We start from the raw sequence: 27,195 nt of genomic DNA, 5'->3' as shown, positions 1-27,195 counted from the left end.
GTTCAAATACTTTGGCCACCAAATGAGACGGGAGCACTCACTGGAGAAGACCCTGATGCTGGGAAAGACTGAAGGTCAAAGAAGAAGGGGACGGCAAAGGATGAGATGGTTAGACAGTGTTATCAATGCAACAAACATGAAATTAAGCAGACTCCGAAGCATGACGGAAGACAGGAGGGCCTGGAGTGATGTGGTCCATGCGGTCGCGAAGAGTCTGACTCGACTGTGCGACTGAACAACAACAACAGCAAAGGGAAGTGTAACTGACTTAAGATTGGCAAATGCACACGAGTGCTACAAATTAAACCAGGATACCTTTTTTTAATTCTCAGCCCCAACAAGTGGAAGGAAAAAAAAGACAAACACCACAGGCTGCCTAGTTTAAATCAGCAGGTAAACCAGTCAGTTGCTGAAGGAATTTTAAAGGTTTATGATTATGCGTTCAGGCATCTCTCATTTGCAAACGAAGGACAGTCTCCAGAGACGTAAAATCAAGACCACCCCTTAAGTATGTGAGAATGCACACTTCAGGGGAAAGGGTGTGCTCCGACAGACGTGCACCGACACCCTTCTCTCCCCCTTCCATTCCCAAGGAAACGTGGAGGAGGCAGTTTGGTCACAACTCCCTTTATTATTTAGTCATGTTTTGTGATACATATGAAAAGGCTTCTATTCCTTTGTCCTGTTTACAAAGCAAGCTGTCTTCCTTTTTTTTTTTTTTTTTAAGTTCCCACTGCCCTGTAGAAGGGCGTTCTAATATCTCTACGGGGGCAAAGAGCACGTATAAAACATCTGTCTTGCTTGTACGGTAACAGGCTGCATCCCAGCCTCGTCTGCCCCTTCACTCGATACAGATCAGCGGCACGCGCTTCCCTCCACCACAGACGCCCAGCACTCCCTCCTCTCCGTCCACTCTTCCTCAGATTCAGTACACAGGTCACAGTCCGGCATAGTGACGTGCTTCCCCTGCAACATCAGACCCTGGGACTCAGCCTCCTGGTTTTTGAACTCAGCTTGGAAATGAGTGAACCATTTCCTTGCTCTTGTGGCACACCAGTTTGTTACCATTTAATTCTGGCTAGGAGGGGGGAACCACATTCAGAGGCACTAAGCCTCTGAATCCGACAGCTAGGAGGCAACAGCAAGAGAAGGCCTTGGCCTCTCTGCCCTGTTGTTGGCCCTCCTGAGGAACTGGTTGACCACTGGGTGAGACAGAATGCTGTTCTAGATGGACCACTGGTCTAGGGCTCCCCTTCTGTTCTTAAGAGTTTGCAGTTTGTTCCGTTTAAGCTGTGGCAGCCGATTACGGGAAGGAAGAGAGCACAGGAGGACCGGGACTCTCCTGAGCCTTGTTCCTAGACAGACAAACTGGGGCTTGTGACTCATGCCAGAGTTTAAGCTATAACCGAACTTGACTGAGACCTTTTAGGAAAGATGTCCTGGTTGTTGCAGGCACACAGGCCGCTGTCCTGGCCAGCAGGGGTAGCCCCTTGTCGATGACCGCTTTCATCCTACAAGGCCCAACAAGGAGCCCCTCCCTACATTTTCCTTATATTTCATTCAGCATTTGGTTAAAGGCCCTCACCTCACGGACAACAACTAGTTAACAGCAACCGCAGTGGCAGTTTTTCAGGGCTGCATACTCTCCGGGGGAAAGAAAAAATCCCAGGCCTCCATAAGCAGGATTGTGTAAATCCTAAACATAGAGCCAGTGTTCTACTTTGCCTAAAAGTTGGGGGGGGGGGGGCGCCAAGGCGCTACACCAGTGCAGCAACTTAGAGCTCTGCTTGCAACGGCCAGAAATGCCATCTAGCGATCCCTCTGAGAAGTCACACCCAGCCTCACCTGCACACTTAAGCATCTAGCCACGGCTCGGAACAACCAGAAACCGTGTTCTTCCTTTAAAAGAGATTGTCTGGGAGCCAAATGCTGCCCTACGTGCCTGAAGATTGCCCACTCTCGTTCGCACAGCCTCCGCTGTTCTGTCAGTCAGCCATGTTGCCGGGCAGTTTGCATCGCTTTGATTAGGTCCCCAAACGCCTGCTGTCGATGCTCATCGTCTCGCTAAGGTTGCAGTTGGCAGAAAGGGGTAATGTGCGCTCAAGCAGGCTCAAGAACTAGAAAGGTTAGAAACCAGAACCCCGGAGCAAAGCAAATCCCCATCTCTCTTCATTTATGGACAACATCGCACAGAGGGTTCCCCATAGGTTTGTGTTATTAAAAGGAAGCTATTCTAGATTCCCCCCCCCTTTTCTGGCCAATCCCCTACAGTTAGAAGGAGCTCAGAGAGTTCCACTATGGAATATACAGTAGGGTCAAAAGAAGAAAGTTCGTTATCAATTTGACCTTCTGCGCCCAACACGTCGTCTCACGGTTTGGATTTCCCTGCAGTTTCTTGCTTCTTGATTTCTCTTGGTCGGAACCGCTGGCTCAACTCCTCGTTGAACACGGAGCAGCAAGATTTCTAATTACGAGGGGAAGAAACAGAGAGAGGGGGAAAGGGATGCTGGTGTATCCAACACCGGTTGACCAGTCTGGGACTTCTGTCCAACGGTGGAATCATTGGAATGTGTGCAGGGTACTATGAAAGCACTCGATGGACTGTGAATAGTGCTTTGAGAACTGAGGTTGATTGAGAAAGGCATCGGCCATCAGAGAAGCTTAATGAAATCTAGGCGCCGTGATCAGTATAGGAGAGGGGAGCAATGCAGCCGGGAGGCTTCTGCAGTTCCTAAAACTTCCAGTGGCCTGGATAGCCCGGGCTTGACCAACCTTGTCAGATCTCAAAAGCTAAGTAGGGCCGCTCTAGTATTTGGATGGGAGACCAAGAAACTCCCAAGAGGGGTTTGCCATAAGTGGGCTGCAATTTGACGGCAACTTTTCACCACTACCAGAAAGCTGAAGGTGGTCGAATGCAAAAGCTGTGGCACCTGTCCTTACAGACCTATGCGGGAGGAGAGAGACCAGCCCTTAGCACCACCCACTAAGGAAGCTAGTTGAAAAAGGGATTTTGTGACTTAAGAAGAAGAAGAAGGGAAGAGATTGGATTTATACCCCGCCCTTCACTTGGAGTCTCAGAGCGGCTTACAAACTCCTTTCCCTTCCCCTCCCCACAACAGACACCCTGTGAGGTGGGTGGGGCTGAGAGAACTCTGACACAAACTGCTCTTTTTCAAGGACAGCTGTGCCAGAGCTTGTGACTGACCCAAGGTCACATCAGCAGGTGCAAGTGGAGGAGTGGGGACTCAAACCCGGTTCTCCCAGTTTAGAGTCCGCACACTTAACCACTGTACCAAACTGGCATTTTGATAGATTCCAGCTTGGCTTTAGTTAAACATTATGCATGTAGTTCCTGATTGCCACCTCTGCCTTTTCTGTCTGTCATCCATGTCACAGAGATCTTGCCTCTTTTCTCTTTTTAGTCTCTGACAACTAAGCAGTAGCGTTCTCTGTTCTGTTCCTTCTCCTTGACAAGCTAGATCAGGCCTTGGGCACAGTAACTTCTGTCTCATGAAGCAGCATCAAACTCCCGCAAGCTAGCTGCCGACTGGGTACCCATAGCCCACATCAGGCGTTTCTTGAAGTCCGAGAGAAGGACTTCCGTTTGTGAGAACAAGGGACCCGCATGAGCTCTCCGATGGGAAAAAATAACTGGACCGTTTTGTTCAAAACAATTCATTAGCATTGGCGAGAGGAAATGGGCAAAATGAGACAGACTCACAAAAGCAAGTTTGGCTTAAGAATTCAGTGAGGGGGAAAAACAGATTTCTCTGCAGGCTATTTTTTTTTAAACGATAAAAGAAACACATTCCCTAATGAGCACCTTCGTTTTGAACAAAAGTGGGTTGGGAGGTCAGTTCACACGACCCTCAGCCCATGAAGGAATGTTGTTTTTCTGGGCATGTGGCAGGATTTCAAGCCTCACTGCAAATACAAGTCATTGTGCCTCTGCCGTTTCGTGTAAAGGCTGCAGTGTTTCAAGAGGGGAGAGGCAATGATCCAGTTGCGCAGCACCTGCCCGGCATTCGGAAGGCTGCCAAGTTCCATCCCAGGAGTCGCCAATTAACAGCATCGCGCGTAGTTGGCATTGCAAAAAAAAGACTTTCTCTGCCTGAGACGTTAGAGCGGGGGTCCCCAATGGGGTGCCAAGGGGTGCCGTGGCACCCGCTGACACCTTTCTTGGTGCCTACCCAGTGTATTTAGAAAGTGGGTGAGGCTCTTACCCAGCAGTGTTTCCGACTGGCCAGTGAAGGTCTGATCAGCTGCACAGATTAAAATAACGTGGTTTCAGCGAAGGCTGCCACCATGGTGTTTGTTTTGTGCCGGTTTTGTGCCGTGGTTAAGAGTGGCCAACTCTGATCTGGAGAACCAGGTTTGATTCCCCACTCCTCCACGTGCAGCCAGCTGGGTGACCTTGGGTCAGTTACAGCTCTCTCAGCCCCACCTACCTCAGATGGTGTCTGCTGTGGGGAGAGGAAGGGAAGGAGATTGTAAGCCACTCTGAGTGAAGGGCAGGGTATAAATCAATCTCCTCCTCCTCTCTTCCCCTCCTCTTCTTCTCCTCTCCTCCTCCTCTTCCTCCTCCTTGTCTCCACTCCCTCCCAATACATTTTAAAATACCCCTCTTGTCGCCTGGACTTGGGCTTTTCCCGTGAACGAAGCTCCACCTCCTGCAGCAGGCCTTTTGTGGCTCGCACCCGCCACCCCGTGTTGGAATTCCAAAAGCGCTCACCGGCTCAAAAAAGGTTGCAGACCCCCTGCTTTCGAAAGGCGCTTCCAGTCTGAGCAGCCGGTGCCGATCTAGATGGACTTACAGCCAGACTCGGTATTCACCAGCTTCACAAGGGTAACGCAAAATCCGATGCGCTTACCTTCTCCTGGTCCGCTGTGCGCCGGCTTTTTTTGGATAATTCGATGAGTGCAACCATCATCCCTAGGGCCAGGCCCAGGGCGAGGATGAGAAAGATCCCCCCCAGGGCTTGGGGTTTCAGCGGGCTCCACTTGTCGTGATCGTCATGGGAGCAGCTGCTCTCCCACCACTTGCTGCGAAGCTGGTCGAGGTCACCGGCTTCTCCGAGTTTCAGGATCGCCACTGACAGCTTGTTCGTCCAGGGGGACCCTACGGACAGAGACCGAACAGTGAAGGTATTGTCCCTTCCTGGAATGGATGAGCGGATTCCTACAGTTCCTCCCTCCCAGTTTGGACTTCTTCCAGTTTGACAGTCTTCCAGTTTTGCAGAACTTTGAGGACTAAAACCCCAGGAGCAGAGAGAAGAGTCCTCCCCGTTATCTTGGCCGCTGTGGAGGATGCTGCCAAATGGGGAGGGAGGCAATGCTCCCTCCAAGCTGTGGCGTCTTGTGAGCAAAAATTCTACTTTGTGAGCTCCTGGCATTAAAGTTGCGAGCGAGTGATTTGGCTGCTGCATGAATTGGTTTGCTTCCTGAGCTAAAATGAAAACGTGTGAGTTGGAGGCTAAAAAACTGTGAGCTAGCTCACACTAACTCGGCTCAGAGGGAACACTGGAGGGGGGGGTCAGTTCTCTGGGACTTCTGGAGTCCCCGGGGATTGTGGAAAATAGGGTTGCCAGCCTCCAGGTGGGGCCTGGGGAATCTCCCGCTTTTACAACTGATCTCCAGCTGACAGGGATCAGCTCCCCTGGAGAAAATGGCTCCTTGGAAGGGTGGACTCTGTGGCATTGGACCGTGCTGAGGCCCCTCCCCAAACCCCGCCCTCCCCAGGCTCTACCCCTGAAATCTCGAGGAATTTCCCAGCCCATACCTGGCAACCCTATTCAAGGAGCTCTGCTTACTTAACCACCATTCAGAAATTTCTAGTCCTTGTCAATGCTCCCTCTAAGCTGTGGAGTCTTGTGAGCAAAAATTCTACTTTGTGAGCTACTGGCATTCAACTTGTGAGCGAGCAATTTGGCTATGGCATAAATTAGTTTGCTCTGGAGCTATCCTTCCTGAGCGAAGACAAAAATGTGTAAGCCCGAAGCTTAAAAACTGTGAGCTAGCTCACACTAACTCGGCTTAGAGGGAACACTGGTCCTTGTAGAGGTAAACATCGGCTTGAAAATGTCAGTTCTGCTTGTAAAATACCTGAGAACCCAGCAAGCTCCTTTTGGGGGGGACATATTCACCTTTCTAATGACCAAACAATCCTTATCCCTGAGAAGAACAAATCTGCCTTTTTTCCTTTTCTTTCTTTCTTTTTGCACATATTGCCGTTGTTGTCCATATTGTCCAATTTTTTGCTGCAGAAAATTGTTCAAAAATTGCAGGTTCAATTAGCCTCCAGGAAAGGCAAAATACAGATCCGGGCATTCTCAAGTCAAAATAGCGTGGTTGTGAAATTCATGGCTCATAGGTTGATTTTCTTCCCTCCTTCTCCCCTTCCCATTTTTGCCCCATTACACATCGTCTATTCTTTGCAAAATGAGATCTGGCCAGAACAATAGGCAATACACAATAAATAACTAAATGCAACATTTTCATTTGCAACCCAACCTATTTTCATGGTTTTTTTAAAAAGTACAAAGCCCTAATCATTACTATCTTCATTGTGTGTTCATTGAAATTCAATAGACCAAGGTTTGAGTCCAGTGGCGCCTTTAAGACCAGCAAAGTTTAATTCTGGGTATAAGCTTTCGTGTACATATACACTTCATCAGCTTCATTCAGTCCTTCTAGTGGGTTTAGCTTGGAGAAATGGCAGCTGAGGGGTGACATGAGAGAGGTTTACAAGATGATGCATGGGATAGAGCAGGTGGAGAAAGAAGTACTTTTCTCCCTTTCTCACAATGCAAGAACTCGTGGGCACTCCATGAAATTGCTGAGCAGTTGGGTTAGAACAGATAAAAGAAAGTACTTCTTCACCCAAAGAGGGATTAACACATGGAATTCACTGCCACAGGAGGTGGTGGTGGCTACAAGCATGGATGGCTTCAAGAGAGAATTAAATAAATATGGAGCAGAGGTCCATCAGTGGCTATGAACCACAAGGTATAGATAGGAACGCTCAGTCTGGGGCAAGTGATGCTCTGTCTTCTTGGTGCTTGGGGGGCGGGGCAACAGTGGGAGGGCCTCTAGTGTCCTGGCCCCACTGCTGGACCTCCTGATGGCACCTGGTATTTTTGGCCACTGTGTGACAGAGTGTTGGACTGGATGGGCCTTTGGCCTGATCCAACATTGGCTTCTCTTATGTTCTTGCGGGTTCTGAGGTTTCACCAAACAGGGTGTGCAGATGTGTGTCTATACACACACACACACAATCTTCAAGACTCTTTTTGCAGCTTGTTTCAAAAACGAAAACGTTTATGTTCAGAATGCCAAACTCTGCTCGATACTAACTTTTACATCCAGCCTAACTGGAGATAAAGATTTGAATAGCAAGTAACAGGCATGCCTGTGAACAAACCCAGAAGGCCCGCTCACTCTGGAAATCGGGGAAGGTGGAAGGAATGAAAGAAAGAAGGTTGGTTTTAGGGTCCCAGAAGGGAACTGCGGTGCTCTCTTAACAGCACAACAACAGCAACAACAAAGACTTGCGACAGCTGAAAGACAGCTGTGAAAGCATCTCAAAGCAGTTTTCAGTTTAAATTTAGGATGAAAATAAACCACTGAGGACATCTTCTGAGCGGACTTCTGAATTCCTCATCCCTGCCATTTTTGCACCTTTCAGAGTTTGTTTCCCCTTTGTATGAATTGTTTTCTTTATTTTCATGCTGTTTGCTGTCTTCCTGAACCAAACCTTCCCCTCACAATGTATGCAGTTTTTCAGTGTTATTTAATAAAATCAAAGAATGTTAGAGTTGGAAGGTACCTTGCAGGTCATCTAGTCCAACCCGCTGCACTCTGCAGGAGCATAGCCGAAAGATAGCCCTACAACATACCCAAAAGATGGTCATCCAGCCTCTGCTTGAAAACGTGGGGCGATCATCTGGCATTATGTGTCATACGCAGGGCTATTTTTGGGCAGGAACGCACAGGAATGGAGTTCCGGCTGGCTCCCAAGCTGGCCGCACCCAGCAGGAACTCATTAGCATAATAGGCCACACCCAACAGCAGAAACCCATTAGGATTGGCTTCATTAGGGGTGTGTGGCCGAACATGCAAAGGAGTTCCTGCTACAAAAAAAGCCCTGGTTTTTGACAACAAACAAGGTAAACAGAATAACAAGCAAAAGCTGGGTGTGGCTGGATAACCACACTTCTGGTGACATGGGGCCTAATGCGCTAATGAGCTGTGCTGTCAGGGGTGTGGCCTAATATGCTAATGAGTTTCTGCTGTTGGGTGTGGCCTATTATGCTAATGAGTTCCTCTTGGGCTTTTTCTACAAAAAGAGCCCTGCCATACGTATAAATTCCATGTAAAATGCATTTTTTAAAAAAACCACTCGCACACTCTAAAAAGACACCTAGCAATTACGAGCATCCACGTTACAAAGCGTAGGCCTCTGGATCGAACACTGTAGCCCTACCATGTTTGCACCAGAGCAGTGTTCCCTCTAAGATGAGTTGGTGTGAGCTAGCTCACAGTTTCTTTATCCTCCAGTTCACACATTTTTGTCTGAGCTCGGGAAGGATGGCTCCAGAGCAAGCTGATTTATGCAACAGCCAAATTGCTCACTCGCAACTTTAATGCCAGTAGCTCGCAAAGTAGAATTTTTGCTCACAAGACTCCACAGCTTAGAGGGAGCATTGGTTCCCACTACACTTTGGCTGCTATTGGGTACATCGCTGAAGGTTAACAGCACTCGGGGAGGGAGGGGTTACCTTGTGGGGTAGCCAGGCCAAAGCCCCTAGGCCCGAGGACCTCCGGAGACCGGATCAAGTTGCAGTGCCGAGCAACAGCCAGGTCTTGAGAGACGGTTTCCCCGATGAAAGCGTAATTTGAATCCAGCACACGTTGAATGGCCTCCTGGTAGTTCTGGGCTAAAACGGTGTCCTTCTTCTTGTTCATGGACTCATAGACCATCTGCTGAATTGGATTCTTGGATTCCTGAAAGCACAACAATGCTGCTTTATGACTCATTGAAAAGGAAGCTGTCCTTCGCATAAGCCATCCAGACCAGGCTGGACATGTGTGTCATTGGCACAGCTAAACACACTGTTATACTTCAGGTATCTATTAGGGATTTCAATGTAAAAGCAGAGTTAATAAACACAGCAGAACACTGGTATTAGCTTTTAAGCAAGAAACTTTACTGGGACATGCTAGAGCCAAAACAAAGGATTAACATCCTCTGTAACGGCACTAACCTATATCTGGACTCTCTAAAGTCTAAACACAAATGTGCTTGTCCCAGGCGAGAGTTAGAACAAAGAACAAAAAACTTTCTAAACCTCTTCTGATCTACTGATTACCCAATTGGAGAATCCCTAACCTAACTTATTATGCATTTTATCGCCTTCCTGCCATTGGGCCTCTGACTAAACAAGCTAGGATATCAGCATGCATAAACACACATGTCGATTCTTCCATGACTTCAGAGAGAGAACTTGCAGACTCTGACAGTCTCACAGATAGAAGAGGTCGGGGGCGTTGTTATTTGTGTTCGAAGGAACAGAGTCAGTTCTAAGACTGTGCATGGAAAGGGTATTCTGTCCTAAGGATGCCTCTTCTAAGTGAGTTAAAATTTGCACGTGAGTTAAAAAGTATATGTTTTAAGACAACACGGCCACATGGCACTACAAGCACCATCTCAGGAGAGATGTTCTAGGCCAGTGTGGTATAGTGGTTAAGTGCGCGGACTCTAATCTGGGAGAACCGGGTTTGATTCCCACCACTCCTCCACTTGCACCTGGCTAGATGACCTTGGGCAAGCCGTAGCTCTGATAAGAGCTGTCCTTGAAAAAGAGCAGTTTCTGCCAGAGCTCTCTCAGCCCCACCTACCTCACAGGGTGTCTGTTGTGGGGAGGGGAAGGGAGTTTGTAAGCCGCTCTGAGACACCTTTGGGTAGTGCAGGACGGGGTATAAATCCAATCTCTTCTTCTCCTTCTGGATTAGAGAGTAGATCACAGTGCCTCCTTCTACTGAGTCAAAGTCTTGTCTACCCTGATTGGCAGCAACTCTCAGTGTCTCAGGAAGAGGTCTTTGACATCACCTGATCATTTTAATCGAAGTTTCCAGGGATCGAACCTGGGGCCTTCTGCATGCAGAACAGGTGCTCTTCCAATAAGCCACAACTGCTCCCCATGAATCCTTAAGACTGTAATCAAAGAGCTATTTCCCCGGGGGGGGGGCATGTCTCTCCAAAAAAGCCACTTGCTATTTATTGGTTTTAAAATATTTATGTTTCTTAAAAAAAGATTAAAGTAACATCTGCTACCCGATAAATCTGGTTTAATTGGCTAGTCACCAAAACACTTTGGTTTTGATTATTACTATGGATAAAGATCTACACTACACTTGATTTTAGCCAAAAGGTTGATAAGCAAGGGTTCTGTGGATACCGCAGGCCACCAAAAAAGGCAAATAGGCGGGTTCTAGATCAAATCAAGCCTGAACTCTCCCGAGAAGCTAAAATAACTAAGCTGAGGCTATCGTACTTTGGTCGCTTTATGAGAAGACGAGAGGCACTAGAAAAGACAATGGCGCTAGCGAAAGTTGAAGGCAGAAGGGAAAGTGAAGAGAAAGAGGGAGGCCCAACCTGAGATGGGTGGATTTCATCAAGGAAGCCACAAAGGCCCTCGGTTTGCAAGACCTGAGCTCGGCAGTTAACGTTAGGACATATTGGAGGTCATTAATTCACTGAACATTTAACACACAAGGCTCAGTAAACGAAAATAGTTTTAATGTCTTTTATTGTAGACTCGTATCCAGGGGTCATTTCCTGAATGCCCAGGAGCGGAGCTCTGGCAGTAAAGAGCCCAGGGGGCGGGCACATGCAACAAGCCCCACCCCCTGCTCCCAGCAGCCCTCTGTCAGAGCAAGAAGCAGCCAAGTAAGTTGCAGAGCCCCTACCTGGGCCCCCGGTCCAAAACAGTCAAGTGGCACCTTTAAGACCAAGTTTTATTCAGGTACAAGCTCTCCCTCCTCTGCGAGGACAGATCTGCACATTCCCCCCCAATAGCTCGCAATCCAAAACAGTCCAGTGGAGCCTGAGCGGTGGGTGTTGCCTTCTGACACACTTCCAGTGATATCAGGGGTGTGGCATATGCAAATACGTTATGCTAATGAGTTATGCTAATGAGCTCCTGCACCTCTTTTTCTACGAAATGACCCCTGCTCGTATCTAAAGTAAAACAAGTATGATAAATAGCCTACATACATCACTGGGAATGAACATAAGAACATAAGAGATGCCAATGTTGGATCAGGCCAAAGGCCCATCCAGTCCAACACTCTGTATCACACAGTGGCCAGAAATACCAGGTGCCATCAGGAGGTCCACCAGTGGGGCCAGGACATTAGAAGCCCTCCCACTGTTGCCCTCCCCCCAAGCACCAAGAAGACAGAGCATCCCTTGCCCTAGAGTCCCTATGAGAATCAGAAATACACATGGCATGCACGCGTGAAACCAGCCGTCAGAACCACGGCAACCAGGAGGCTCGGGAGTCAGCCCACCTTGAAATAGCGCAGGGTCGAGGAGCTGGCCATGGTCCCGAACTCCAGGTGCCTCTGCTTCACCAGGTCTTCAAAGGTCTGGATGGAGAGCTGCTCGGAGCCCGACTCCAAAACGAAGCTGAAGCCGGCGATGTAGGCGGTCAGCAGCACGATGCTGAACAGCCACCAAATGGCAGAGATTATCCGCACAGAGAGGGACTTCGGCAGAGGCACCGCACCTGTCGGGATAACACAGAAGGGGGGGTTTAACAGCCACTGTTGGAGCATCCAAACAGACACTGGGCGATTCTGCATCTGGCATTTGCCCCACATTTTCTCAATTGGGAGGGGAAAGTGTGGCTCAACATCACATTCAAATACCCCGGGGCCAACGCCCCACTGACTGCAAAGGCATCCCTGAACAGCCATAAAATGGCCATAAATCTATGCAGAAGGCACCATAAAATCCAATGATCAAAGGGAGTTAAAGGCACAGAATGTGGAGGCTACCATAAAACCTGATGAGTAAAGGAAATGAAAGCAGCATGCAATGCAGAGGGGGATTTCTGTTCCAACGTGGGTTTGCTACAACAACACATGGGGTGATTTCCGTAGGTGTCAATTTCACACAAGCTGCTGCGCAGCCGCATTTTGCCTCGCAGCTTCCTGCGATTTCCCCCGCGTCTACTCAATCCTCAAAAAACAGGATTGAGTAGATGTGGGGGAAATCGAACGAAGCTGGGAGGCAAAATGCGGCAGCGCAGCAGCTTGTGTGAAATTGACACCTACCATCGAGGCAAAAGGGAAGAGTGAGCCCAGAGCAGCACTAGTGGAAAATCACCCATGGAAAAGCCAATGCAGAATCAACCACTGAGGAGAGTGGCGGCCTAAACAGTGCTGACTAGCTGGAGCTGGTCATGGTTGGTCACGGTCAATACTTGGACCAAGGAAGGCCAAGGTTGCTGCGCAGAGGCAGGCAATGACAAAACACCTCTGTTCGTCTCTTACCCTTAAAACTCCATAACGCGGTTGCCATATGTTGTCTGCAATTATTATTATTATTGTTCGCCATTTTGGTATGGTGGTTAAAAGCTGCGGATTCTAATCTGGGAGAACCGGGTTTGATTCCCCACTTCTCCACATGCAGACAGCTGGGTGGCCTTGGGGCAGTCACAAGTTCTCTCAGAGCTGTTCTCTCAAGAGCAGTCCTGGAAAGAGCTCTCTCAGCCCCACCTACCTCACAGGGTGTCTGTTGTGGGGAGGGGGAGGGAAAGGAGATTGTAAGCTGCTCTGAGACTCTGAGTGAAGGGTGGGGTATAAATCCAACTCTTCTTCTTCTATTATTATTGTTGTTGTTGTTGTTGTCATTTGTCACAGTCAGATATTTGACTGGTAGGTGGTGTTCTTCGATTCGAGATCTAGCCAAGTTCTTGGGAACTGCAGAAGTGCTTTTGCAGGATTCTTGCTGTTCCAAGCAACACTGTCTCCTGGAGCTGAGCTGGTGTTATTTGCTGGATGCCCAGAATGCCCAGGTGTCTCTTGAGACTTAGAGGCACTGCTCCAAGGGCTGCAATGACCACTGGCACGATGGTTACCCTTTCCCCCCCGTGGCACTCTAACTGTATTCATAGGTCTTGGTATTTTGTGATCTTCTCCTGTTCTTTCATTGTCTTCTTCTTATTAATGCATAATTCAGACGCTGTTAATTGCTGGCTTTCATTATTCAGTGTGTGAGAGGTATGGTTTCCTGTATTTTATATGGAATCTGAGTTGGCCATGACCCGACAACACTCTCCTCCTTCAAACCACCTTGTGGCAGCAAATTCTGTAAGTTCGTTGGAAATTCTGGGAGAGGGAGGGGAACCCCAGTTCTTGCAGTGCTTTACACATGGTACTTTATACACTGCTCACAATTAAGCAGACTTTTTCACTGTTGTTGTTGTTCAGTCGCACAGTCGAGTCTGACTCTTCGCGACCCCATGGGCCAGGTCACGCCAGGCCCTCCTGTCTTCCGCCATCCTCTGAAGTTGGCTCAACTTCATGTTCATTGCATCTATGACACTGTCTAACCATCTCATCCTTTGCCGTCCCCGTCTTCTTTGACCTTCAATCTTTCCCAGCATCAGGGTCTTCTCCAGGGAGTGCTCCCTTCTCATTTGGTGGCCAAAGTATTTGAGCTTCAGTTTCATTATCTGGCCTTCCAGGGAACAGTCAGGGTTGATTTCTTTTAGGATTGACTGATGTGATCTTCTTGCAGTCCAAGGGACTCTCAAGAGTCTTCTCCAGCACCATAGTTCAAAAGAATCTATTCTTCGGCGCTCGGCCTTCCTCTCACTGTACCTAACCATAATTGCATGCTTAACATTTCTGATTTTGCTTCAATGACAACTTTCCAATTAAAAAACAAACGAACACACCAGCTTTGCTACAGGAGCCAACATGCTGAAAGCAACGAACCTTAAATCTTTATGTCTTTATAATCAAATGTCCCAGAGGCTGATTTTGATCAGGGAAACTACTTAGTTACAGCCCTGAATTAAAATGGAGGAAAAGTTAAGGCAAGGGATAAACGTCCTTGGTCTTGAAAGGCACAATTGGGCTTTTAGCGATGAGAGACTGTTCCCCTGCCTGGCACCACGGGGCTTACCTTGCAACGCAAGTGATCCTGCTCCAAACCACAGGCTGTTCAGAAAGGTGAAAGGAGTGTCTTCATTTCCATCCCATTCACGGGGACTCACTCTGTGGAGAGAAAAGCTGCCGCGTCACCTTGCTCGGAATGTACTTTGGTGCAATCAGTTCCCAAGCCGGGATTCTGCAAAAGTAATCAGCTAAATAACCAAAAATGCTTGGGAGTCCCAAACTACCCATCGACAGATGTGGCCACAGCTTTCTGCACGGATCACTGTTCTACTGTCCAGTCAGCCCCTGATGTGATCTATCACTCCAGATGCAGACACAACAGGAATACCTGCCACCAGCCCTGACCTGGATAGGCCAGGCAAGCCCGATCTCATCAGATCTCGGAAGCTAAGCAGGGCCGACCCTGGCAAGTATTTGGATGGGAGGCCTCCAAGGAATACCAGGGCTGGGAGGCAGAGGCAGGCAATCGAGCGACTTCTCTGAATGTCCTCCATGCCCCAGTAGGGGTCATCAGAGGTCACCATGACTTCCAGGTATGGGAGCACACACGCACACACACACACGCACACGCGCACACGCGCACAATGCAAAAATCCTCCCCCCACAAAAAATCCTGCCATCAGACGAAGCTCCCTGTTGCATTTCTACATGAGTCTGACTCATTCCAATCAGTTTTTATTTCTGGGGACAGGTAATTCTGTTGTGGTGGCTCTCCACTGGGAATGATGGAATGATCCAACTGCATCCCACACAGAGAAACAGCAGAACTACGTTCAGAGTAGGTTTCCTATTGTACCTCTGTATGAGTCACTGAAATAGGCCTGCTTCCCTCTAATCATGACCAGATCCCCTCATAACAAGAAGGAGGAGGAGGAGGAGATTGGATTTAGACCCCACCTGTCACTACCCGAAGGAGTCTCAGAGCAGTTTACAATCTCCTTTCCCTTCCCCTCCCCACAACAGACACCCTGTGAGGTAGGTGGGGCTGAGAGAGCTCTCTCGAGGACTGCTCTTGAGAGAACGGCTCTGAGAGAACTTGTGACTGACCCAAAGTCACACCAGCAGCTGCATGTGGAGGAGTGGGGAATCAAACCTGGTTCTCCCCGGTTAGAATCCATGCACTTAACCACTGCACCAAACTGGCTCTCAAAAATAGCCACAGAGATGCTCAGTGTGGATTGGGGCCGAGCTGGGAGTAGTAGTAGTAGTAACAGTAGAGTGCTATCAAGTCACAACTGACTTATCACAACTCCCCAAGGCAAAAGATGAGCAGAGGTAGGTGGTTTGCCATTGCCTTCCTCTGCATAGCAACCCCGGTCTTCCTTGTCGGTCTCCCATCCGAGTACGAACCAGGGCCAGCCCTGCTCAGCTTCTGAATTCAGATGAGCTTGAGCTATTGAAGGTGGGTCAGTGCTAGGAAAGAGGGGGATGACTCTTCCTCACAGTGTTCCCCTGATCAAAACTGCTCCCCCCCCCCAATTCACATTGCTTTCAGCCCCAGTAGAGGGGAAAAGAAAGGTGCCTGTATTACGCCTGCCTCTCTGCCTCCAAGACAGGTGCGCGACTCCTGCTGCCCATCTCCACCCTTTAGGGCCAAAAAAGAAAAGGAGGGACACGGTACCTGGCAGCCAGGAACAAGCAGAGGGAGGAGATCACGTAGGCTGCGAGGATGCCGGCCCACATCTCCTTGCTGAAGGGGGCCAGGAAGTGGAAAAGGGAGGCGTCTTCCAAGATGGTGTCCTTCTCGAGCAGAATGCCGATGCCCGTGTGCAGGAAGGGCTGGGTGAAGTCCACGACGTCTTCCCGTATGGACGTGATCGTCAGTGGAGCGACAGCCAGATCGGCCTCCTGGCGGGGGAAGAGCAGAGGTGGCCTTTGACGTATGCTTGGGAGTGCAGGGGTGCTTGTCTTGGAGGAGGAGGATGTGTACCCCACCTGTCACTCGGGGCCTCAGAGTGGCTTGCCATCGCCTTCCCTTCCCCTCCCCACAACAGACACCCTGTGAGGTAGGTGGGGCTGAGAGAGCTCTCTCGAGGACTGCCCTTGAGAGAACGGCTCCGAGAGAACTTGTGACTGACCCAAGGTCACCCAGCTGGCTGCATGTGGAGGAGGGGGGAATCAAACCCGGTTCTCCAGTTTAGAGTCTGCTGCTCTTAACCACTACACCAAACTGGCAGTGCCCCTTGCTTTCCTCACACATATACAGCTCCGTCCTCTGCCTCCACTCCTGGTTGGAAAGTCATAGTTATTGCTGTTTGTAGTTGCCCAACGTGGAGTAATGATACATAGGAGTGGCCAAAGGATAGTCAAGGTCCAGGACAGCCAAATGATGGCCAATGGACAACATCCAGGGATGCCGGTCGCCAGGTGGGGCCTGGGAATCCCCCAGAATTACAGCTCCTCTCCAGACTACAGAGATCAGCCCCCCTGGAGAACATGGATGCTTTGGAAGGTGAGCTCTGTGGCATTGCACCCCACTGAGGTCCCTGTCCTCCCCAGGCTCCACCCCAAAATCTCCGGGAGTCTCCCTCTGGTGGTCAGGGAAGAGCTGGCAGCCCTGACAGCAGCAAGACCCCGTGGGTGTCTCTCTAGCCTCCACAACCTGGCATTCATGCCCCGGCAAGGGAAGACAGGAGCTGCGGTGGCTCAAGTGGTTAAGACGCTGAACTGCAGGCTGTGGAAGGTCAGTAGTTCAGCAGTTCGAGACCCGGGTGCCGCATGATGGAGTGAGCTCCTGTCTCTGGTTCCAGCTCCTGCCAACCTAGCGGTTCGAAAGCAAGAAATTGCAAGTAGATAAATAGGTACCACTTCGGTGGGAAGGTAACAGCATTCCGTGCACCTCGGCATCTAGTCATGCCGGCCACGTGACCACGGAGATGTCTTCGAACAGTGCTGCCTCTTCGGCTTGGAAACGGAGATGAGCACCGCACCATTCGAGTCGGATTCGACTGGCTTTCGAGCAAGGGAAACCTTTACCTTTACCTTTTTAAGGGAAGACACCCGGAGGGTTTTCTGCCTTTGCAACATCCTCTGCTAAAATCTGCATCAGGGCCACTACTTTTGAAGTGGTGGGCAAAACTGCAATCCAGGTTGCCAACCTGCAGGTGGGGCCTGGAGATCTCCTGGACTTACAACTGACCTCCATACTCCAGTCCTTTGGGGGGAAATGGCCGCTTTCTAGGGTGGACTCCACAGCATTATACTCCACTCGGATGGCCAGGTCTGAATGCTGCGCTGGTGTGTGTGTGTGTGTGTGTGTGTGTGTGAAAGAGAGCTTTCCGGGAGTGGGGCAGAGTGCCGTGCTGTGCTGACATCATGCAGAAGTGCTGCCAGCACCTCGGGGGTGTCGTGGGGTGACGCTCTACTTTTGGGGCAAAACTCTATGGTAAAATCAGCTTCAAACCATCGAGTTTTGCCCGAAAACAAGTGTCACCATGTGATGGGCTGACGTCCCTTCTGCATGATGTCAACATGTTGTATTTATTTCCGGCAATGGGGCTCTTTGGCACTGGGGTTTCCTCCCACAGGCCAGCAGTGGGCAGAAGCCCAAAAAATTGGCAGACCCCCTGCTCCCAACTGGGAATGGCAATCCTATACTCCACTGAGGTCCCTCCCCTCTCCAAACCCCACCCTCCCCAGCCTCTAAATCTCCAGGAATTTCCCAACCCGGAACTGGCACCCCAAAGTGCAATGGATCGTTTCATAGAACATAAGAGGTGCCCCACTGGATCGGACCAGTGGTCCATCCAGTCCAGCATCCTGTTTCAGAGGGAGGTCAAGCACCTGCCTTGGAAGGATCAACCTTCTAAGATCTACTCTCTCTTGCTCCAGATTGTAAGACTAGATCTAATGGGTGGAAATGACAAGGGAGTCGTTACCGGCTAAATATCAGGAGACACTTCCTAAATGTAAGAGTGGTTGAGCAGTGGAACAGACTGCCTCGGGAGGTGGTGGATGCTCCTTCGCTGGACGTTTTCAAGAGGAGGCTGGACGACCATCTTTCGGGTATGTTGTAGGGCTATCTTTCGGCTATGCTCCTGCAGAGTGCAGGGGGTTGGACTAGATGACCTGCAAGGTCCCTTCCAACTCTAACATTCTATGATTCTATGAACCAAGTAAAAATAGAAGGCAAGGCCTTCTGCTGTTGCCTCCTAGCACCAGCATTCAGGAGTCTACTGCCTCTGAATATGGAGATGCTGTTTTGTCAATATGGCCAGTAGCCCTTGATGGGCCTGTCTTCCATGAATCTGTCCAATCCCCTTTGGAAGCCATCTGTCCTTCCAGCTAACACTACGTCCACCAGCAGTGAGTCCCACAGCTGAATTACTCAAGCAAAGCACTTCCTGTGACAAGCTGTACCTGTATAGTACTATGTACAAAATCCAGAATTTTTTTAAAAAATGGGGGGGAAAATGAGAATTCCCAATGCATCAGTAATAAGACTAGCTCATTTGGAACTCACCAGAAGCAAGAAGGAATCCACATGAGAAACATCTCTACAGGTAACATCCCGGTAAGTCCACATTTCATAATCTGAGGGACCACGTTTAGGAGACAGCTCACCTTCCTCACGATCTCACCAATCATCCCGGTCCAATTCCCGTTGGTGCTCAACGAGCCGTATTTCCCGTCCTTCACGACGCCCACCTTGTACCGGAAGTGCAGTATTTCAGACAGCTTCTCCAGAAGGTCAATGCAGTAGCCTTCCAGTTCGGTGCCCCTGGCCATCACATAGGGGTCTTCCTATGGATAAGGCAATGGAAACTAGCTGAAAGAGCAGGTCCACACCTACGGATTGCTTCCGTGCAACAAACTACATGCATCCTTGTACAACATCGCCTGATATTAAGTTGGAACTTTGGCCCATCTAGCTCAGGATGTTCATTTATTTGAAAACATTTATTAGCTGCCGTTCTTCCGTACAGTGCTCAAGGCGGCTTATAAGATAAATACAATACATAAAATTAGGGACGCCAGGCTAGTATCGACCAGGACCAGGGTGTTTTCTGTGGCAGCTCCAACTTACTGGAATGAGCTTCCGGACAAGATTAGGGCCCTGCGGGACCTTTCACATTTCAGCAGGGCCACGAAAACGGAGCTCTTCTGCCAGGCATTTGGGTAAGGAGCTGCGTTTCATCATCTATGCCCTGTGCCAATAACCAGGGCTATTTTTGGGCAGGAACGTACAGGAACGGAGTTCCGGCTGGCTCCTGAGTTGGCCATGCCCAGCAGGAACTCATTAGCATAATAGGCCACACCCAACAGCAGAAACTCAGTAGAAACATTAGGGGTGTGTGGCCTAACATGCAAAGGAGTTCCTGCTCCAATAAAAGCCCTGGATTTTGACAACAAACAAGGTAAACAGAATAAGAAGCAAAAGGTGGGTGTGGCTGGATGATCACACTTCTGGTAACACAGGGGTGTAGTCTAATATGCTAATGAGCTGTGCTGTCATGGGCGTGGCCTAATATGCTAATGAGTCCCTGCTGCTGGGTGTGGCCTATTATGCTAATGAGTTCCTGCTGGGCTTTTTCTACAAAAAGAGCCCTGCCAATAACCATTTCTCGCCTGGGCCTGCCGATAGTGGATCCCACCGCTGAACGTATGCTTTCATATGCACTTTATCACAGCTGTACTGCCATCGCTATGTTCATTGGTTTTAATGACTGTGTTGTGTATTTTATATTGATATTTATACTGCTGTTTTATCTATTGCTTTCTTGTGTAAGCCACCCTGAGCCAGCCTCGGCGGGGAGGATGGGGTAAAAAATCAAATAAATAAATAAATAAAATGTATGACATGAAACTTCATAAAACCAAAATTTAGAGCCACAGTTTTGGGCTGCTTTAATCAAACAAAACCATCTTCAGCTGCCCCCTAAAGATCAAAAGGGAGGTGCACCTCCCATGGGGGGATTGTTCCATAATCGGGGGGGGGGGGCCGCCACTGAAAAGGCACTCTCTCATGTACCCATTAACCTACTCCCTTGATAATTACTTTATAAGCCAAGAAGTGCTGAATTGCCTTACCAAGATGGTGGTGACGTACAGCATCGGCCAGTCTTTCCCGCCTCCTCGGACAGAATCGGTGTCCTGTGGGCAAAAACATCTAACAGACTTGGCAGCAGTAGGAGACACATGCCAGGGAGATCTCTGCCAGAACACTGATAAGCTGGTTGCAAGCACTCCCAGAAGCAGGGCTTCTTTTTAAAACAAAGACTTCCCACTTTCAGGAACACGTTCCACACCAACTTGCCTGCTAAAGAACCCCTGAAGAGCCTCGGTCATTGGGTATGCGTTTGCAGAGGATTATAGGAAATATTTGGGGGGGCATATATTCACTGCATTTGGGGCACTGATAGGGCTGGTAACAGATCTTCCATAGCTCCCCCCACCACTCCAGAAGTAAATTTCCCACAGCAGACAGAGGAGATAAGAACATAAGAACGGAAGTGAAGCCAGTGCTGGATCAGGCCAAAGGCCCATCCAGTCCAACACTGTGTCACACAGTGGCCAGAAATACCAGGTGCCATCAGGAGGTCCACCAGTGGGGCCAGGACACTAGAAGCCCTCCCACTGTTGCCTCCCCCCCCAAGCACCCAGAATATAGAGAGTTCCTATCTATACCTTATGGCTAATAGCCACTGATGGACCTCTGCTCCATATGCTTATCTAATTCCCTTTTGAAGCCATCCATGCTTGTAGCCGCCGCCACTTCCTGTGGCAGTGAATTCCATGTGTTAATAAACCTCCCTGTATAAATCTCATTCCCAGTTTCTTCCCGCTTGTCATTTAAAGAGAGAAGCTAACAACCAAGATGCGAAAAGGCCCAGGGGGAAAGTGTGACGGGACGTGGTGGTGGGGAGTGCCCTCGGGTCACAGTCAACCTATGTTGACGCCATAGCAGTTTCAAGGCAAGTGATGAACAGAAACACAGCAGATAAAAATGAATACAGTCAGGAAGGGGTTGACAGACTGAGTCTTGGGCCAGTTTGGTGTAGTGGTTAAGAGCGGCAGACTCTCATCTGGAGAACCGGGTTTGGTTCCCCCATTCCTCCACATGCAGCTGGCTGGGTGACCTTGGGTCAGTCACAGTTCTCTCGGAGCTGGATTGGGAAATGTCTGGAGATTTTGGGGGTGGAGCCTGGGAACGTGGAGTTGGGGAGGAGACAGACCTCAGCAGGGATAAAGTCCACCTTTCAAAGCAGCCATTTTCTCCCGGGGACCAGTTGTAATTCTGGGAGCTCTCCAGCTACCACCCGGACAGCAGCGACCCTACCAGAGTCTCCAGCGTTGGTCCCAGGTCACAAAATGGCCGAAGGATATCGTGGAGTATCTTTCTGACTCAACACGGTCCAGGGGGTTCAGATTTTCTGAGTCCTACTCTTCAGCCCGAGCCCCCAGTCCTTCTCTCCTCCCTCATCCTTGGCTCTTCATTGTTCCCCTAATTAAATGTGATCTTTTCAGCTTAACTCATGTTGCCAACACAAACCACTCAAATGGAAACGGCTCTTAGGAATCTCATCGGCCCTTCTTTGCCATACAAGTTCTTTCAAAATGATCCATTTGTGCAGCAAAAGGGAAACAGCTGGATGCCAATTAAGGCCTCATTAAGGGAGAGATTCCAGGAGGTTCAGAAGGAAGCAGAGAGAGAGAGAGAGACCTTCTCTGTATCACCTTTGAAAGGGCACCGTGAGTCTCTCTCTCTCTCTCTCTCTCTCTCTCTCTCTCTCTCTCTCTCTCTCTCACACACACACACACACACACACACACACACACACACACACACACCACTGTTCCAAGCACCAGCAGAATGTAACCCATTGTACGGCGTGATCTTTTATAGGGATGATGAGCAAACATTCTCTGTTTTATTTCTTATACAAATAATTCATTTATATTTTACCCAATGGTTTCCATCTTCCATACTTTTTTTTTTGCTGTTTCTTTTAAGATGCACTTCTGTTGTGTGTGCATGTGGTATGTCTGCATGGATTTTATACGAACAATGTACATCATCTATACACGGATGGTACAATGCTGATTTATTAGAGCACAAATAACTTCCCCAAAGGCATGCATTTTAGGGGAAATACTTGGGGTGAGGAAACATGAGCTTAAGAACGTAAGAAGAGACCTGCTGGATCTGACCTGTGGTCTATGTAGTCCATCATCCTGTCTCACGCAGAGGCCAACCAGTTCCTCTGGAGGTCCAACAACAGGGCGACAGAGGCCGAGGCCTTCCCCTGATGTTGCCTCCCGGCACTGGTCTTCAGAGGTTTATTGCTTCTGAATGTGGAGGTTCCCCTCAGTCACCACTAATAGACCTCTCCTTTGTAAATCTGTCTAACCCCCTTTTAATGCTGTCTACATCTTCTAGCAGCAAATCCCACATTTTAATGGCTCGTTGTGTCAAGACGTATTTCCATTTGTCCGCCCTCTAATCCGCTGCCCATCAGCTTCATCGGATGCCCTGTACTTTTTCCAGCTCTGCGATGTCATTTTTGAGATACAGTGACCAGAAATGTACACACTATTTCAAATGAGGCTGCATCTTAGACCTATACAGGAGCATTAGTATACCAAAAAAAAATCAAATAAAAGTTTACTTTTTTAAAAAAGAGAGAGAGAGAGAGAGAGAGAATATCAGCAGTTTCCTTTTCAGTCCCTTTCCTACTAATCCCTAAATGACAAGAAACCGAAGAATCACAGGTTTGATGCAAAGAAGCAGCAAAATCAACCATGTGGATTTCCAGACAGAACACCAAGGCAGAGAAATTTCAGATCCCATCGACCTTTAAGATAACAAACTTTTACAAAATAGATTCAGGTGGGGTCGCCGTGTTGGTCGGAAGCGGCAGAACAAAGTTTGAGCCCAGCAGTATCTTTAAGACCAAGAAAGGTTTATTCAAGGTATTCTGATTCAACATTTTATTCAATGTTCTGAAGACGTGTGCACGCACACAGAAGCTTATACTCTGAATAAAACTTGGTTGCCACCAGTGTTCCCTCTAAGCTGAGTTAGTGTGAGCCACCTCACAGTTTTCTACACATTTTTTGCCTTAGCTCAGGAAGGAGGGCTCCAGAGTGAACTAATTGGTGCAGCAGCCAAGTCACTCACTCACAACTTTAAGGCCAGTAGCTCATAAAGTAGAATTTTTACTCACAAGACTCCACAGCTTAGAGGGAGCATTGGTTTGCCACTGGACTCGAACGTTGCTCTGCTGCTTCAGACCCACACGGCTACCCACCTGAATCTGTCTTCATGGAAGGCACCACATTAAGCCACATGGAATGTTCTGAAGAAATGTGCACGCACATTAAAGTTTATACCTTGAATTAAACTTCGTTGGTCTTAAAGGGGCTGTATCTGAGAACGTGTGCATGCGCACGGAAGATTATGCCTTGAATAAAACTTTTGTTGTTGTTCAGTCGCACAGTCAAGTCCGACTCTTCGCGACCCCATGGACCAGATCCCGCCAGGCCTTCCGGTCTTCCGCCATCCACTGAAGTTGACTCAATTTCACGTTCATTGCATCCATGACACTGTCCGACCATCTCATCATTTGCCGTCCCCGTCTTCTTTGACCGGCAATCTTTCCCAGGATCAAGGTCTTCTCCGGCGAGGGCTCCCTTCTCATTGGGTGGCCAAAGTATTTGAGCTTCAGTTTCATTATCTGGCCTTCCAGGGAACAGTGAGGGTTGATTTCTTTTAGGATTGACTGATTTGATCTTCTTGCAGTCCAAGGGACTCTCAAGAGTCTTCTCCAGCACCATAGTTCAAAAGCATCTATTCTTCGGCGCTCGGCCTTCCTTATAGTCCAACTCTCGCAGCCATACATGACTACTGGGAATACCATTGCTTTGACCATGCGGACTTTTGTTGGTTTTAAAAGGTGGCACTGGACTCAAACTTTGTTAAACTTTTACAAGACTGTAGATATTAATTTGTATTCCCTGTGCTGGTGGGAAATGAACCTGTGCATGTGTGTATTCTACATGGTGGTCATCTTCACTACCCAGGACTTGGCACACCGGTACAAGAAAGAAAGAAGAAAACAATACCGTGGGGAAAATAATTTATTCAATCTGACAACCCCTATGCATTTCACCTATGCTTCATCAAGGGGACCTGTAAAAATATATATCCAGAATGATAGGCACATGTATAATCTAAAACAAATGCATTTAAAAGCTATTTTTAAAACATGGTGGTAGTGGAGTGTGAAAACCTTCATTGATCTTAGTGACAAGGAACAATATACTCTTAAGGATTTTACCATATGCAGTTCTGGCCAAGTTTGTTCAAGAAAAATGATTCTAATGTATATTTCATATCTTTTCTCAAAAGGGACCTGTGACGAAATTGACATTGAATAGATCGATATGTACAAGCTTCTATGCCCTGTTGCTGGCTCTCCGGAGGAGCTGGTTGGCCACTGTGGAAAACAGTATGCTAGAGGGACCCCTGGTCTGATCTAGCAGGGTTGTTAGGTTCTTACCAGGGGAAGGCCTCGGCCTCTAGGCCCTGTTGTTGGCCCTCCAAAGGAACTGGATGGCCACTGTGCGAGACAGGAGGCTGGATGAGATGGACCACTGGTCTGATCCAGCAGGACTCTTCTTATGTTCTAATGAAGGCCTCAGCCTCTATGCCCTGTTGTTGGACCTCAAGATGAACTGGTTGGCCACTGTGTGAGACAGGATGCTGGACTAGATGGACCACTGGTCTGATCCAGCAGGACTCTTCTTATGTTCTAATGAAGGCTTCAGCCTCTATGCCCTGTTGTTGGACCTCCAGAGGAACTGGTTGGCCACTGTGTGAGATGGGATGCTGGACTAGATAAATGGACCAATGGTCTGATCCAGCAGAGCCGTTCTTATGTTCTTACGAAGCATAGGTGAAGCATGTAGGGATTATGAAGTTGAATAAATTATTTTTCCCACTGCACCAATTGTTCCTTTGGATTTTCTTGTTCTGATTATTGCTGTGTCCAACTCCCCCCCCCACTCCTGTGTTGGCTCTCCAAAAACATAATCGAACCAAAATTAATTCCATTCTCAGCAAATATGCGAGAAGAGACGGCTACATACCTTGCTGGTATAATCCCCATTCTCCGTAGCATCTGAAAAGACAAACATCAGTGCATTATTAGAACTTTTGAAAACACTATTGTGTGGTCACTTTCTAGCCATTCCCAGGTTTTGTAGCATGGTATAGGGGTCAGAGAGTCATACAAGGATCAAGAAGACCCAAGTTTGAATCCCCACTCTGTCATGGAAGTTCACTGGGTCAGTCACTTTCTCACCCCACCCAACCTACTTCACAGGGTTGCTGTGTGGATGAATATAGAAGAGGAATAACTTTGTAAGCTACATTGGATCTCCACTGAAGAGAACAGCTGAGGATAAATATCTAAATAAATAAAGACTTTTTAAAAAAGATGCATACATACATAATCATCGATCATGGGGTTAAAGCCCTGAAGAATCATTCGTGTAGAAAGCTGATCTGGTCACAGTCTTGGTAACATCCAGACTGGACTGCTGCAATGTGCTCAGTGTGGGGCAGCCCTTGCAGGTAGATCAGACGCATCATCTGCTACAAGACAGAGCAGCCCCACAATTAACACATTCAGTAAGTTCTGTTACAACTGTCCTGGCTTCCACTTGGTTTCCAGATTCAAATAAAAGTGCTGGTTTTGGCCTCTGAAGACCTAAACAGCTTGGAACCTGAAGGACTTCTTCCTCCTTGTATCAACCACCCAGCTCAAGTTTAAGATCAATAACAGGGGCCCCTCCTGTGTGAACAGGCCTTGTCTGAGGTAAAATTGGCAAAGTCTTCTGGGATCTACTGTTCTGTATGGAACTTCCTCAGGAGTTGAGTCTGACATCTTTTCTTTAGTCCTAAATGAAAGAACTGAAAAATATTTCTGCACCAGAAGGTCTTGGGACAGATTGATGGCCATTGAAGGGCCCCGTGTTCCAGTTTTTTAAAAAATTGTGGCATCTGTGTAAAAAGATTAATTTCAATCTTTTTAATCTTTTGTAATACTAAGACGGCGGCGGAAAACAGGAGGGCCTGGCGAGATCTTGTCCATGGGGTCGCGAAGAGTCGGACTCGACTGTGCGACTGAACAACAACAAAAATACTAAGACAGGGTCAAACTAAACTAAATAGTCTTTCTTCTGTCCCTACCATCTCTCCTGAAGTTGGGATGTAGTCACACGTCTTTGGGCTACATACAGCAATCTCTATTATTGCTTTCTGGGGGGGAAATGGTTTGTGCGTATTCGTTGAGGAGAATCAAAATATCAGCTTGCTTAGCGGAAACCGTGAAGGAGGAAATTCCAGGATCTTGGCTGAGAGAATTCTCTTTCTCCCGTTTTTATACTGTTTATATATATAAAAAAAGGTTCATCAATTTTGCCTCTTCTGTCTTGGGCTAAACTCTATATTATCCCTCAACAAAAGGGGCTTTTACCCTCTCCACGGCAGCTCTCCATGGGAGCTGGAGGATGTCTCAAAAGAACCCTCTTGTTCCCTTTCAACGTCTCCTCGTTCGAGCCAGCGGGAGTTCCTTCGGCCTCCTTTTTAAAGACCTGCGCGGGAGCCTTGGAAAGGAACAAGTGGCCTTATTGAAGGCTTCGACACCCCCCGCTGTGGAGCACAGTACAGGGGCTGCTCAAAGCGCCATTGTGAGAGATGCCTCCAAACTAAAAAAAAGAAAAAGAAAAAAGAGGCACACAACCACCCAACTCTCCTGAAAGGGGCCGTAAATAATCAAGCAGTAGCCGTAGCCCAAAGTTCGAGGCAGCGACATTTGTACGGCACCCAAATCCGACGCTGATCTTTTTTGTTCGAGTCCCTGAACAAGTTCTGTGAAGAAAGAGGCCACGAGGGGTGATAAGAACTGTGGATGGTTCGGCGTATGAGGCTGAAATCCCAAACAGGCCTCAAGGCCTGAGGTTGGGAAAGCCATCCTTGGGCCAAACCACAATCTTGAC

General features: G+C 48.4%; 1 protein-coding gene across 1 annotated transcript in view; it reads right to left on the bottom strand.

Moving 5' to 3' along the window:
- Positions 1-617: 617 nt before the first annotated feature.
- The window catches only part of LOC107122272 (probable glutamate receptor), a 38,297-nt gene continuing 11,719 nt past the window's right edge, over positions 618-27,195 (bottom strand). The window contains exons 3-11 of the mRNA XM_015425316.1: positions 25,282-25,313; positions 20,221-20,283; positions 18,754-18,933; positions 15,812-16,038; positions 14,198-14,289; positions 11,572-11,789; positions 8,778-9,003; positions 4,872-5,119; positions 618-2,464 (exon numbers count right to left, since the gene is read on the bottom strand). Coding sequence (XP_015280802.1) covers positions 2,369-2,464; positions 4,872-5,119; positions 8,778-9,003; positions 11,572-11,789; positions 14,198-14,289; positions 15,812-16,038; positions 18,754-18,933; positions 20,221-20,283; positions 25,282-25,313 — 1,382 coding nt within the window. The 3' untranslated portion in view covers positions 618-2,368. The remainder of the gene's footprint in view (positions 2,465-4,871; positions 5,120-8,777; positions 9,004-11,571; positions 11,790-14,197; positions 14,290-15,811; positions 16,039-18,753; positions 18,934-20,220; positions 20,284-25,281; positions 25,314-27,195) is intronic.

This window comes from Gekko japonicus, unplaced genomic scaffold, assembly GCF_001447785.1.
Source record: "Gekko japonicus isolate JY-2015 unplaced genomic scaffold, Gekko_japonicus_V1.1 scaffold135, whole genome shotgun sequence".
Taxonomy (NCBI): Eukaryota; Metazoa; Chordata; class Lepidosauria; order Squamata; family Gekkonidae; genus Gekko; species Gekko japonicus.
The sequence above is the reverse complement of the archived record's forward strand: the minus strand, read 5'-3'. Positions and strand labels throughout refer to the sequence as shown.